Source organism: Gossypium hirsutum, chromosome D10, assembly GCF_007990345.1.
Source record: "Gossypium hirsutum isolate 1008001.06 chromosome D10, Gossypium_hirsutum_v2.1, whole genome shotgun sequence".
In the NCBI taxonomy this organism is placed as follows: domain Eukaryota; kingdom Viridiplantae; phylum Streptophyta; class Magnoliopsida; order Malvales; family Malvaceae; genus Gossypium; species Gossypium hirsutum.
This window is the reverse complement of record NC_053446.1, coordinates 47,712,170-47,726,126: the sequence shown is the minus strand read 5'-3', so window position 1 is coordinate 47,726,126 and position 13,957 is coordinate 47,712,170. Positions and strand designations below refer to the sequence as shown.

The 13,957-nt window shown below is 31.2% G+C and overlaps 2 protein-coding genes across 4 annotated transcripts; both read left to right on the top strand.

Annotated features, from left to right (window-relative positions):
• Positions 1-367: 367 nt before the first annotated feature.
• Positions 368-4,109, top strand: LOC107915916 (sugar transporter ERD6-like 16). Of its 2 annotated transcripts, XM_016845104.2 has the most exons (18): positions 369-769; positions 859-921; positions 1,020-1,109; positions 1,191-1,250; positions 1,319-1,384; positions 1,486-1,551; positions 1,631-1,706; positions 1,803-1,867; positions 1,946-2,038; positions 2,126-2,206; positions 2,314-2,398; positions 2,531-2,577; positions 2,663-2,725; positions 2,822-2,881; positions 2,977-3,030; positions 3,130-3,189; positions 3,531-3,645; positions 3,742-4,109. In XM_016845104.2, the coding sequence occupies exons 1-18, from the start codon at positions 587-589 to the stop codon at positions 3,861-3,863; spliced, it is 1,449 nt and encodes a 482-aa protein (XP_016700593.2). In that variant the 5' UTR covers positions 369-586; the 3' UTR covers positions 3,864-4,109. The 2 variants fall into 2 exon arrangements, with proteins under 2 accessions (XP_016700594.2, XP_016700593.2); XM_016845105.2 differs by lacking the exon at positions 3,130-3,189 and having other exon boundaries at positions 368-769.
• A 346-nt stretch (positions 4,110-4,455) lies between these two features.
• LOC107916117 (LEC14B homolog) lies at positions 4,456-8,925 on the top strand. Of its 2 annotated transcripts, none has more exons than XM_016845281.2 (10): positions 4,456-4,636; positions 5,201-5,695; positions 5,849-5,968; positions 6,088-6,165; positions 6,565-6,750; positions 6,874-6,951; positions 7,123-7,298; positions 7,516-7,674; positions 8,259-8,319; positions 8,558-8,925. In XM_016845281.2, exons 2-10 carry the CDS (start codon positions 5,315-5,317, stop codon positions 8,747-8,749), a joined length of 1,431 nt encoding a protein of 476 aa, XP_016700770.2. In that variant the 5' UTR covers positions 4,456-4,636; positions 5,201-5,314; the 3' UTR covers positions 8,750-8,925. The 2 variants fall into 2 exon arrangements, with proteins under 2 accessions (XP_016700770.2, XP_040958348.1); XM_041102414.1 differs by having other exon boundaries at positions 4,557-5,024.
• The last annotated feature ends 5,032 nt before the right edge of the window (positions 8,926-13,957 follow it).

Below are 13,957 nucleotides of genomic sequence, written 5' to 3'. Positions count from 1 at the left end.
TAACATAAATTTAATCTAGTTTGTTAGATTACTATTTCGATTATTTATCTGTGGGATTCTTTAGATTTGTTTAAAAGTCCAAATATGTAGTATTTAGGTATGATTGTCGTATTCAACACAAACACCAATTGTTACGGAATTGGAAGGAGAATGTGATGTGAATCCTAAGTGACATCAGTTTCACATGCAAATCATTCCACTCCTACCCTCATCTTCCTCTAACTTTTCCCTTCAATCATTTACTAACCACACAATCTTGTCATATATAGTAAAATTGGGATCCTACAAGAAAAGGTCATAGTCCGAGATTGGTACATTTCCATTTCCCATTTTTCTTTTATAAACATCACTTCTTAATCACAAAGAAAATATTCAGAGATCTTACACTTATTTGATTTTTTTTCTATAGAGGTCGCAACTCAGAATAAAAAAACGGATTAATTCCAACATCAAACCTACTAGATGCGACCTCTTTAATAAAAGCTCGTTTTTAAGTGCATGACACATTAGCTTCTACATCGATTTCTCTTTCTTTCTTTTTTTTTTCCTGTTTGGATTGCGAGAAAATTGGTAAAAAGTTGTAGAGATGGCGAAGGAAATCAATAGGCTTAATGATTTAGAGAAGCCGTTGATTACTGAAGAGCAAAACATTGTTCACAAAAGTGATGAATATGATAGTTATAAAAGTAGTGATGAAAATGGATCAATTTTCATGGTTTTGCTTTCTACATTCGTTGCTGTTTGTGGTGCATTTGAATTCGGAACATGTGTAAGTACTTTGAAATTTCAAAATTTTCTTTTTGAATGGTGTTCATCGGTTTGATGGATTGTTTAGCTTAAGTTTGTTGGTTTTGGCAGGTCGGATATTCAGCACCTACACAAGCTGCTATCAGGGAAGATCTTGGTTTATCTTTAGCTGAGGTTTAGCCCTTACGAATATTTTTCTTTGATTTTATGCTTCAATTTCATCTTAAAAATGAAAAAAAAAATCCCACTGATTTGTGCTAAAAATGTTCCAGTTTGCAATGTTTGGTTCAATCTTAACCATTGGTGCAATGTTTGGTGCGGTCACAAGTGGTCGAATTGCAGATACGATTGGTCGAAAAGGGGTAAGTTAAGTCATCCATAATTGGCTTATTAATCAAATCGATTTGTATAACTTTACTGAATTTTTTGATGGATTGATTCAGGCAATGAGACTTTCAGCTGTTTTCTGCATTGCTGGATGGCTTGCTGTTTATTTCTCTAAGGTTTGAACTTTTAAGATTTATGGAATTTCTCTAAGATTTTGATCAAAAAAAATCAGAAAATGTTGCAGAGTGATGTGTCATTGGATCTTGGAAGGTTTGCAACTGGCTATGGCATTGGAATTTTCTCTTATGTGGTATTTTTTTTGTTCCCTCAAAACCGTGTATCTTTAAATAGAAACTGATGAGAAAATAATTTGAAAATAATTTCAATTATATTTTCCCACTAAACAAACAGGTCCCTATCTTCATAGCTGAAATAGCACCAAAGAACCTCAGAGGAGGACTCACAACATTAAATCAGGTGAATCACAAATAGATATATACCTGAATCCATATTCAAGTGGTTTTTCAACTCAAAGACCCTGTCTTGTTCTTTGTAGCTCCTGATTGTGATTGGTCAATCAACAGCATTCTTAATAGGAACAGTCATATCATGGAGGGAACTGGCTCTGGCAGGTAACCTTAAATACCCTTCAGGATAATTTTTCTTATTAAAACTAAGTCAAAGAAAATAATTATAATTACAAGCTGATGTTGGTTTTGATTTTGAAGGACTTTTGCCATGCATTGTCCTGTTTGTTGGCCTTTGTTTCATCCCTGAATCTCCCAGATGGCTGGTAATCACATTCGCAGATATTACTTTATATAATTAACCATATCAATTGTGTTTTGTTGATATTTGTTTGGTGTTACAGGCAAAGGTCGGCGACCAGAAAGAATTTCATGCAGCTCTAAGGAAACTTCGTGGTAAAGATGCTGATATTACCGAAGAAGCTGAAGAAATTCAAGTATTCACTCCTGAAAAACATATCACCCATATGAATCACATATATATATATAAAGCTAATTAAGCTGATGATTTGGTGTCTTAACAGGAATATATTGAAACTCTTCAAAGTCTTCCCAAAACAACAATATGGGACTTGTTTCAGAAACAATATATTAATTCAGTGATCGTAAGTTAACACCCTTTTTTTTTCAATTTCCGATGAATTCGAGATTATTGTTTGAATGATTTCCAATTGTACCCTTCTGTTTTCTTTTTCTTTTGTATGATCTTCAGATTGGAGTTGCATTAATGGTGTTCCAACAGTTTGGAGGGATCAATGGAGTAAGCTTTTATGCAAGTCAAACTTTTGCATTAGCTGGTAAATAATCTATTCTAAGTACATTTAATGTTTTTTTCAAGATTTTCCAACCTTCGAGAAACATATCTCTATACTCATATGTTGAAAGAGGTGTCGAATATGATTAATAAAAAGTTCATAAAACAATTTCAGGGCTTTCCTCAGCAAAAGCTGGAACCGTTGCATATGCTTGTGTTCAGGTAATTCATTTCCTTCTGATAAAAGATTCAACACATATAAATATATATTTTCATTGCTCAGTAATGTGGAAAGCAAAATCTTTAGGTCCCTATAACTTTTTTGGGAGCAATGCTAATGGACAAATCAGGAAGAAGACCACTCATAATGGTAAAATTAATCCCCAGAAAATTTTCTTTTTCCAAATTACCTCCTGAAATTTTCATGGAAAATTTTGGGATGAGAAAATTGGATTTATTTTTTCAGGTTTCTTCCGCTGGCACATTTCTTGGCTGTTTTCTAGCTGGTACTTCATTTTATTTCAAGGTAATTCATAATCTTTGTCTATCAATAAAATAGTTTTAGGGTATTAGTCCAGTTTCATGATTTTTATATATATAATTCCTTTTGTTTTGGGTCAGGAACATGATCTTTTGCCCGAATGGAGACCAATATTAGCTGTTGCTGGTGTCCTGGTAAGTAAATAATAGAAATAAAACTATATACGGTTGCCTTCTTATTCAATATATATATATATAAATACTTTTTTCAATTTTTTCTTCCATTGAAATCAGATTTATGTTGGTTCTTTCTCAATTGGATTGGGAGCAGCTCCTTGGGTGATAATGTCTGAGGTGAGGATTAATGCCGTTAGCTCCAGTGGGGGAGCCAAGGGGCTTGCCACCCCTAAAATAGAAAATTTTTTATTTAGATATTTTATAATTTACAAAATTTTAAATTAATAATGATAAAATTGTATTTTGACTTTCTAAAAATAATTAAAAATTAATTTAATCTTATGAAAATTATAAAAATACATTTTTATTATCGTAAAAATATATAATTTAATTCCAGCCTCTCCTCCTCCGCCACTGATTAGCTATATTCCTAAATTAAATCTTTGATTTTAAAAATTAATAACCTAAACTCTAAATAATCTAAATTTTAAATAAATCCAATTTGTTTGGAGAGACAGATTTTCCCAATAAATGTAAAAGGAGTAGCAGGCAGCTTGGTGGTGCTAGTGAACTGGTTAGGTGCTTGGGCAGTTTCTTACGCATTCAACTTCATGATGACCTGGAGTTCCTATGGTAAATCAATCTATACCCCTTTCAACTTGGGCAAAAAATAAATGGAAAAAAAACATGCTTGGATTACATAATAATGATGTAAATGAAAATTTTCAGGCACATTTTATATCTACTCGGGAGTCTCTATACTAACAATCCTATTCGTAGTGAAGTTTGTCCCAGAAACTAAAGGGAAAACATTGGAAGAAATCCAGGCATGCATCAATTCACATAGATAGATGACACCACAAATCATCATCTGCGTTACTTCTTCAAAACATGCCACAAAATACTCGGGGGAAGATGTGGGATCTTTAGTTCCATGCCCACAACTTCCCCTAATGTTTGACGCCATGAAATTTTAACTTTCACTTCTTTTTTTGCCTTGTGTATGTATGTATTGTTTCATGTCAGGTTAATTAGATCCCACTTTTATTTATAGTATTCATTTTTGAGCAGTAATATAAAGTGAAAATTTTATTCAATTTCAGGATTTCTTTTAGAAATTTATTTACATAGTAAAATATACCAAATAATTATAATATATTTTCTTATTTTTTAAATGGATGATAAGAAAAAAAAACATCAAATGGATGAGGTTATTCAAATTATGTAATAATTTATTCAGATTTAAATTATTTGAAGTTTAAAATAGATAAAATAAAGTTGGATTATCAAATAATATCATTACACAAACACAAAAACCATTTGAAACATTTTTAATTATCAAATTCTCTTGCTAAAACTTTGTAGTAATGAAATTGAAAATAAATAATATCGTTTATTAATTTACATATGAAGGAGGCCACTCTGATTTTGAGAATTAATTATCATTTTAACAAAGCGGCCGAGTTTTCAAACGCAACATCAAGCGCGTGTTCTCACAACACATGATCATTATCTAGCACGTGTCCTTCATCTCACCGTACTGTCACAAATATCTCCAGAAAATAGTTCAATCAATCAAATTTCTTTTAGGATCGGCTCTCACATTTGGCGAATCGAATGGGAGGTTTGACACGAATTTTTTTTGTCTCTTCAATTTTTCTTTCTAAATTTTATTCTTGTTTGGTTGATGAAAAAATGGAGTACATATTTTGAGGAGCCCAAAAGATTTCACTGTTTTATTTGGATTTTTTTTTTATCTTCCAGTTTTTAGCGTGTAATTTGATTGGACTGACTCAATTCACTTCGTTTTCTATATTTGATCCAAAAAATAAAACGAAGAAAAATTTGTGTTTATTTCCTCTTGTGTATATGGAATTTGAATTGTTGTTACTATGATTGTAAATGGTGATGATTTCAAAGTTTGACCCTTATCACTTTCTCTTGTTTTTCTCAACAATTGGAAAAATGATTCTCTTTTAGCAATTTCACTTGAATTGGAGCTTTCTCCAAAGGTTCATCTCATGAGACTTACTAGTATTAATTTCACTTGAGAAATACTTTGAATATCTAAATCTGCATTTTGATTAGCCCTATGTGACTTTAAATTCTGATAATTTAAATGTTAATGGAGCAAATTACATCTTAGATTTTAATTGTTTGTGTTGTTGAAGAGTATCACTGTTTGCAGGGTTGACAAAGGACAGAACTGAGTTGCAGATTTTACAGTGATATGAAAGGCTTTGATTTTGCTGTTTTAGGTGGAAATTATATATCTGGTGAAATCTAGGTAGTTTGTTACATAATGAGTAGTTTTCGGAAGAATGTTGATGCTTGTAATGATGGGAATGCCCCTAAAGGATATTGTGCAAGTCAGGATTATAGTGAGGGTTCTGATTATCTTGTTCATGATATTGCTCAACACACAAACCTTAGGTCAGGACCCCATGAACTTCTCTCCCGAGGTGTTCTGGGAAAGCGGAAACTACCTGTTTCCCCTGTCAAAATGTTGGTCGGGCGAGAGGGTAACTGTACAGGTAGAGGGAGATTTTCATCAGCTGATGGTTGCCATGTTTTAAGTCGGTATTTGCCTGTCAATGGTCCCAGGTGGGTGGACCGGCTTCAAAGTCGAGCATATGTGTCACAGTTTTCAGCTGATGGTTCTCTTTTTGTTGCTGGATTCCAGGTATTGTTTCATTCCTTGGGCTGTAGGTGAAATACAGAAATACTGATCCCTAGTGTATTTGTTGGCTCACTGATTGTATAGCTTTACTTAGCTGAAGTTTTTATGATCTTATTCTTTGTTCTTTGACTGATTTTACACTTTTTGACGAGGCAGAAAAGTCACATTAGGATATATGATGTGGACAAGGGCTGGAAAGTTCAGAAGAACATCCTGGCAAAAAGCTTGAGATGGACAATTACTGATACCTCTCTTTCACCGGATCAGCGTTTTCTTGTAAGTGTGTTATTGCCTGTTAGCTTAATCTTTTTAGTTACTGACATACTTTGATTATATTGCCGCACTTCCCTCTTTCTTTTGTTTCACCCCATTTAACTTAATTGCTTATATTGCAGGTGTATTCTAGTTTATCCCCTGTTGTTCACATTGTGAATGTCAGGTCTGCTGCCTCAGAGTCGATTGCAAATATTACGGTATCTTCTACAAGTGTTAATAATTTAAAGAATCTATACGTTGTTAGCATATCGACTAGTTTAAGTGTTATTGCAAACGTACATGTCCACTTTTGCCAAATAAAATAAACATTGCTTTGTCATTAACAACTTGAAAGTACCATTCAGCTTCCAGAAATAGATTATGCAATTATTACACTAGATGGTCTGAGAGACAGACTTATTTAATCTGCTTCAGTTTCAAGAGCACCTTAAGGAGTAAAAAGAATATGGGGTTGAGAGGTAAAGTACGGTGAATTGCTGCGACAGAATCAATTGGTTCTTTACCCCTTTTTTCCCCTAAAGGGCTAGTTGGAATTCATATTATCCATAGAGTTATTTCCCTTGCCTCTAGTTTAATACTATAGTTCTCTTATGCAGGAAATCCATGATGGGTTGGATTTTTCAGTTGATGGTTACAATGATGATGACTATGATGCACTTGGAATCTTCTCTGTGAAATTTTCCACTGATGGAAAAGAGCTTGTTGCTGCAAGTAGTGATAATTCTATATATGTTTATGATCTCGAGTCAAAAAGGCCTAGCCTCCGAATCCCGGCTCACAGGGTATCACAATTACTTGTCATTTCTTGCATTGTTTAGTGTTCAAGGGCTGGGCATTCCAACTTCCACTGATTTGGCTTGGAGATGTTTAGAGATACTAAGTCCTATTCCCATTTCCTCTTGCAGTCTGATGTTAACACTGTGTGTTTTGCTGATGAAACTGGGCATCTCCTATTTTCTGGCAGCGATGATCATCTCTGTAAGGTGAATATTATACTAGAGTCTGCCATTGCAGATGAATGTATCCTTGACTGCCAACTTTTTATTATTATCTTAGATGTGCTGTGATTAGTGCCAGTCAAAATCAATGTGGCTTTAGTCTCTTGCTAATCATCTTGTATGATAAAGACACTCCGTATCTATTGGCTTGAACAGGTGTGGGACAGGCGTTGCTTTGGCACTAGAGGAAAAGCAGCTGGAGTTTTGATAGGGCATTTAGAAGGGATTACATTCATTGATAGCCGTGGAGATGGCCGTTATTTCATTTCGAACGGCAAAGATCAGACCACAAAACTCTGGGATATACGAAAGATGTCTTCCAAAACCCCATAGTAAATTTAGATCAACTCCCTTTGCCACATGATGCAATTCTTGGCATTACTTCTTGAAGTTCAATAGTTTCCTCTGTCTTTATGATATATGGGTTATATCTGTGATGTTAATAAACCTTTTACTTAGAATTTTGCTTAAACTTATAATAGTTATGGTTCGCCTTTCTTGTCCATGGCTCCCGTGTATCTTACCATTAATATTAATTTCTTTGAACAGCACTCGAAGCCCAAGAGATAGTGACTTTGACTACAGATGGATGGATTACCCAACTCATGCAAGAGCCTTGAAACATCCCCACGATCAGTCATTAGCAACATACAGAGGCCACAATGTGTTGCGTACTTTGATTCGTTGTTACTTCTCTCCAGCATATAGGTAATCTCTTGTACGTTTGCCATGGTTTAATTGTGCACTTGTGCTCCATTAATAATGCTTGTCTATATTTTGAAAACATGGACAATGCTTGTACCTTCTCTGAAATCTTAGCTGGAATCTAGCTAGCTGAAAGCTTTTCCTTAGGCCACATGGTTTTATCTCTTTTCTGTCATTATTATTGGGATTTAGGGTAATCTTACGAACCCCTAACTACAGATAATGGCTTTACTTTAAGTGCCTTGATGCATGTAAGGTAGAGACAAGTTTGCCTAACTTATGTTTGGCCTAGGAGAGGCCTTACGCGGCTAGTTTGCGCCGATTCAAGATAGCTGGAAACCAAAATGGCATAATATTTGCTGGCCTAATTGGGTAGTCATTTGAACTCCCCTTTTACCCCTTTTCAAGTTTTGCAAATTCTGCTAGCTTTTATCAACACAACCTGTCCGTCATTCAACTTGGGGCTGGCTGAACTAGGCAGTCTAGTCATTAACTAGATGGTTCATGGCTTACATTTACCCTCAATATTGTCCATTTGATTGGCCAGCATTACAATATTTTCTAACTTTGCAAACCATATTTTGCAGCACTGGTCAAAAGTACATTTACACTGGCTCTAGTGATGGTTCACTTTATATATATGATCTGGTAAGTGTTCAATTTTACAGTTTCTTTTCCATACCGATTTATGTAAGGTGCTCCTTTTTCCTCTTCTCCCCCTTTCTGTCTCCCCTTAAGAAAGGTTGATAAGTTACGGATGATTGCTGATGCGGGAACATAAACCCGACATTTATACTTTATACCAATGAAATAACTGTTTGTCTAGAATTAGATCATCCTCGTCCAACCATTTGTAACATGTCGCTGGGTATGCTATTCTTTGTAGGTGACGCGTGCCCAAGTAGCCAGTTGTCATGGTCATGAAAAACCGGTTAGGGATTGTAGTTGGCACCCATTATATCCAATGATCATCACCTCCTCCTGGGATGGTGTGATTGCGAGATGGGAATTTCCGGGCAGCGAGGAAGAACCCTCAGAGGCAGGAGGCAGGAGAAAGAGAAAGAGAAAGAAGGCCTAGCTTTTGAAGATTAGGGATTGTTTGACATACTTTGGGAGTTATTTGTACAGATGAAATCATAGAGGTTTTGCTTGTTTTGCTCAGCACTTCCAAATAAAAACAAAATGTAGCCACTTTTATACATGGATTTAAATTAAGAATATAATGAATGGTATCATGCTATCATCTTACAACAATACTACCATTTGCAAATAGCATAACTGTAGTTGGTACCGGTGGGGATTCATTTTTATTATATTTTGATGTACTATTTTCAATTTATTGATGTATTTACATATTTTTCATATATAGATTTATATTCCAGTTTTTAGTTTTTTTGATAAATTGTATGCACATATATAGTTTAATTTTTAGTTATATTATTTTGATGAAAGAAAGCATGAAAATATATCTCAATTACATCTATTATATTATTATTAATTAGGTTTAATAATATTATTAATTCTTTTTAACATTAATCTCATTATAGGTTCGTATCATATTTGTTTTATTTTTATACAATAGTCAGAATTACTCATAGCCCCTTCCAATTTTGAAATACGAGGATAATATATTTGATCACACCTGAATCTATATCCTCCTGCACTATTAATTTTAAATGCAGTTATAAAAAAAATAAAAACATTAAAACAAAAAAAATTAAAAGTGGTTTAAAATATAAAAGATAAATATTAATATTAAATAATTAATATAAATTATTTATTTAAAAAAATTCAAAATTTAAATTTCACATATCACAATATTAACAATGGGTTAGCACAATTTATTTTATGATGTTTATATTATAAATTAAGCTGAATATTTGTTAAACCAAAATAATAATGACTTGACAGTTGGCATTATGGTTATAATAATAACACAAAAATATGGATACTTTACATTTGAGTAAATTATAATTTTCTTTATAATCTAAGCTTTATATTTCATATGCGAATTTGAGTTTATATATTACATGTATTTCATATATCACAATATTAATTACTCAATCAATTGGTTTTAATTATTTTAATTATAATTTAATTTTATATTTCTCATATATCATAATATTAATGAATTTAAATATATATATTTTTTAATTTACAACATCATGTCTAAAATAGACATTTTATCTTCACATAAGCATTTTTTGACAACAATGATTAATTGATTTCCAAAAGTACTTTTCCACCATATTTTTCAACCTCAATGATAAATTGACCCTAAATCCAGATCTATACTATTTTTTAAACTATTAATAAATTAGTGTTAAGAGTCAACCCAACATTGACTCAATTAGGAAATGACTAGAGTACATTCTTCTCACAAAACAACAATTATTATTGTCTTTTTATATTTTTTTATATAAAAGGTATAATGACTTATTTGGCCCTCCATTTAATTTTTCACTTTTTTAGCCCTTAAACTTGCTCTCTTTTTTTGTCAAATCACTTCAAAATAAATGGATACGTTAATGTTTTTTAATTTTGCTAATGTTACATACACGTTAATGACACGTCAACATTTAATTAGTTTTTAAAATTTTAAAAATTCAAAAAAATATATTTTTAAAATTTAAAAATTATTAAATAATATAAAATAATATTTTTTTAAATATTAATTAAATGCTGATGTGTCATTTACGTGACAATCCACATGTATGCCATATCAACAAAGGTAACAAACATTAACTTTTTCATCCATTTTGAGGTAATTTGACAAAAAATACAAGTTCAAGGGCTAAAATTAGCGAAAAACTAAATGAAAGCTCAAAAAAGAATTTTTTGTAAAGTTGGAGGGCCAAAAAAAGTCATTATGCCTATATAAAATCTATTAAACTAGAATAAATTTAGAAAAATACACACATGTAGTAGATTTAAACCTATAGTATCATGATTTCTAAACTCTCATTTGGTTACTTCAAAAAAAAAAAAACTAAAGTCTCAATTTGTTTTTATATAAGATTTTTATAAATATATTTTCTACATAAATTTTTTTATCTGTATCGTGAGTGTGCCATAATCTAGTTATAATAAAATTCCTGACTGAATTTGATATTACGAGTCAACTAGACACCAATTTAGTTGAAAAATAACTAAAAAACTAAAGATTTTTACAAAGTTTTGTTATTATGAGGATATTTTAGTCTTTATATATTTTTATATAACTAAATAAAAGACTACACATAATAAGATTTGAACTTAAAACATTATACTTTTTAAACCTTCAATATTAACATTTCAATCAAACCTTCATTTGATTTTTATTTAAATTTTTAATAAGTATATTTTTACATATTTTATTCATCAACATCGTGAGTGTACTATATTATGGTATTATATAAAAATATTCTTTTCTAAGATATACAAATTTGATGAATTAAATTAATGGTGAAATTTGGTTAGTATTTATTTTATGTAAAAATAGGCTTAAATGCTAAAGAAAAAACCGTTGTAAAATAATTAAAAATTAAATAAACCCCAATTAAAAATTGCAATCAATTGACCCTTTAATTGAAAATTAGCAATCAATGGAGCCCATGAATTATAATTTTCCATCAAAGCCCCAAACATGTTAAGAGACGACATGGTAACTGATGTGAAAAAATATTAACTTGAAAGACTTAATTGATTTTTTAAATTATTTTACAAGGGCTTAGTTGATTTTTTTTAAAATATAAAAAAAATTATTAAAACTATTAAAATGATTACATTTATTAAATATTTTTACAATTTATAAAATGAATAGTAATTTTAAAATTTTATAATATTAAATATTTTTTTAATAATTTACATAAATTTTTCCTATAATTTTCTAAATTTTTATAACACTTTAATAATTTTAAGAACTTTTTAAGGATAAATATCAAATTTATACATAAACTTTGTTTCAATGTGCAATTTGATACATAAACTTTGTTTTGGTGCAATTATACACATGGGACTTAAATTATGGTTCATATGCATAAATGAAACTTTGATTTTGATTCAACTGTAGACATTTAAAGAAATTGATACATACCTTTATTTTCATATTGAATTAATATAATAGTTTGTGCATGCAATATATCAATGTAAAATGGTGCAAGCTTGATAATGTTGTTAGTGATTTTTAAAAAATGACTTAAATCAAAATTTCATGTATAAAATCGCACAAAATCAAAGTTCATGTATGACATTGCACGTTTTATCAAATTTCATGTATAATTTTGATATTTATCCTAACTTTGTAATAAAAAAAATTATTACTCTTTTTTGTTTTCCCTCACACACTACTTAGATTATATTTCGGTCCATCCTTATCGATTCCCCTCACTTCATCACTCCTTAACCAAAACCATTACTCATTGCTCATCTTAAACCACCAAACACTAAACTCTTTATTACTCAAACTCCTCACATGACATCTCATACAAGTTCAATCATTATTACACTTCAAGTTCCTATTTCATGCTCCAGTATAACCACATTTATTATCAAAACCTTCAAAATAATAAAAAATTTCTATATTTTTTATAATGTTTATAACTTTTTAAATAATTTTTATAATCATATATATTTTATATAACTTTTTATAGTTTTTTTAAATTTTTAATAAATTTAATTTAATTTCTAAAATATTTTTATAATTATTTCATATTTTTATAACATATAAATAATATGTTATAATATTTAATCATATTTATAGTTTTTCTACCATTTCTACATATTTTTATAATATCTTCATACTTTTTTTTCAAATATTTAATAATATTTTATAAATAAACTTTACAACTATATATAAAAGGAATGCCTTAAGGCGTTCTACAATGGAAACCTGTGCATTTTTTTACATGAGGATATAATGGGTAAATTTCAATTCTAATCTCTCTACTTTTTTAGATTATAAAAATGTGTTGGGGATCAACCCATATAAACAATAAGATAGAAGGAATAAAGAAAATTGGGCATATATATTTATGTAGAAAAACTCTTTCGATGAAGAGGATAAAAAATCATGGGCAAAGGAAACTTCACTAAATGAGCAAATAAACAAAGAGTACAAGATAGAGATAATAAAAAATAAACCCTAAACCCCAAAAATACAAAGTTCTCTGGCTAAAATATAAAATTCCCTTAAAACTCTCTCAAAGCCTTTTCTTAATTGTCTCTCTTAATCTTAATGTTGTGAAGATGAAGATGTTATTCTAGGGTTACTAAAGCCCCTTTTTATAGGCTAAGGTTTAGAGTTCTAATTAGACTAAAACATCTATTAAGATATCATAGTTTAACTGGGAAAAGTAAGCATAGTTTAACTAATACAAAAAAACCCATTTATGTGGGGAACACGTCGCGTCATTGCGACGACGTATGTCTTTTCATCGGGATGTCGCCCATCATCATGACGTCCTCTTTCGCATAGTCCCAACGTCGACTCTATTTTGACTCTGGTTTGACCGAAAAATACGAGGCACACTCCACAAATTTCCACCTTGACTCGTATTTTAACATGCCTCATTTGTCGAGCCCCGTCATGGGCTTAACTTGATCTTTACAAGATGCTAACCAAGTCCAAACGGTGCTTGAACTTAGAAACTGAAATACCCATATTCAATATGGTCATACCTTTTGAACTAAGTTGGCTCCAACTCTGTAGTAGATGAGGAAATTGTTGCTACACCAGTCACTGTTGAACCCTACAGAGTATATAGATTGCCAGTTTTTTGACTTTTCATCAAAGCGAGAGCTCCACTATAACACCCTGAATAATTTATTTCTATTTCTGTAAATACTTGACACAAATGAGTATTTGCTTCAATGGTTAAGTGTTCTGGGTTCAAATCCTACATTTACAAATTTTGTTATTTTTCTAATCCTAGCCTTATCCTTGGTGGGTTGGTTATATTTTATCATTAGTAAACTCATATTAGAATAAGCCTGCTAGTTCGAGTGGTAAGGGGTTGTTGTGCTGGAGGACCTGTGTTCAAATCCCTATGGGAGCAAGGGTGTTAATTTTTGTTTGGAATGGTTGTTAGAGGTTGGGTAGAACTAGGATTCTAAGATAGTTGAGTGTTAGTGGGTTAGTGGAGAGGAATTTGGGGGAGTTGTTGTTATATTATTTTATTTTATGTTTTATTATTTTCTTTTCTCTCTCTTCCAAATTCCCAAAAAAATCTAACGTTAATTTTCTCTATTCTCTGCCACTTTCTTCTTCCTCTTCCTTTCCAACAATTTTGGTTTTTTCTATCTGTTG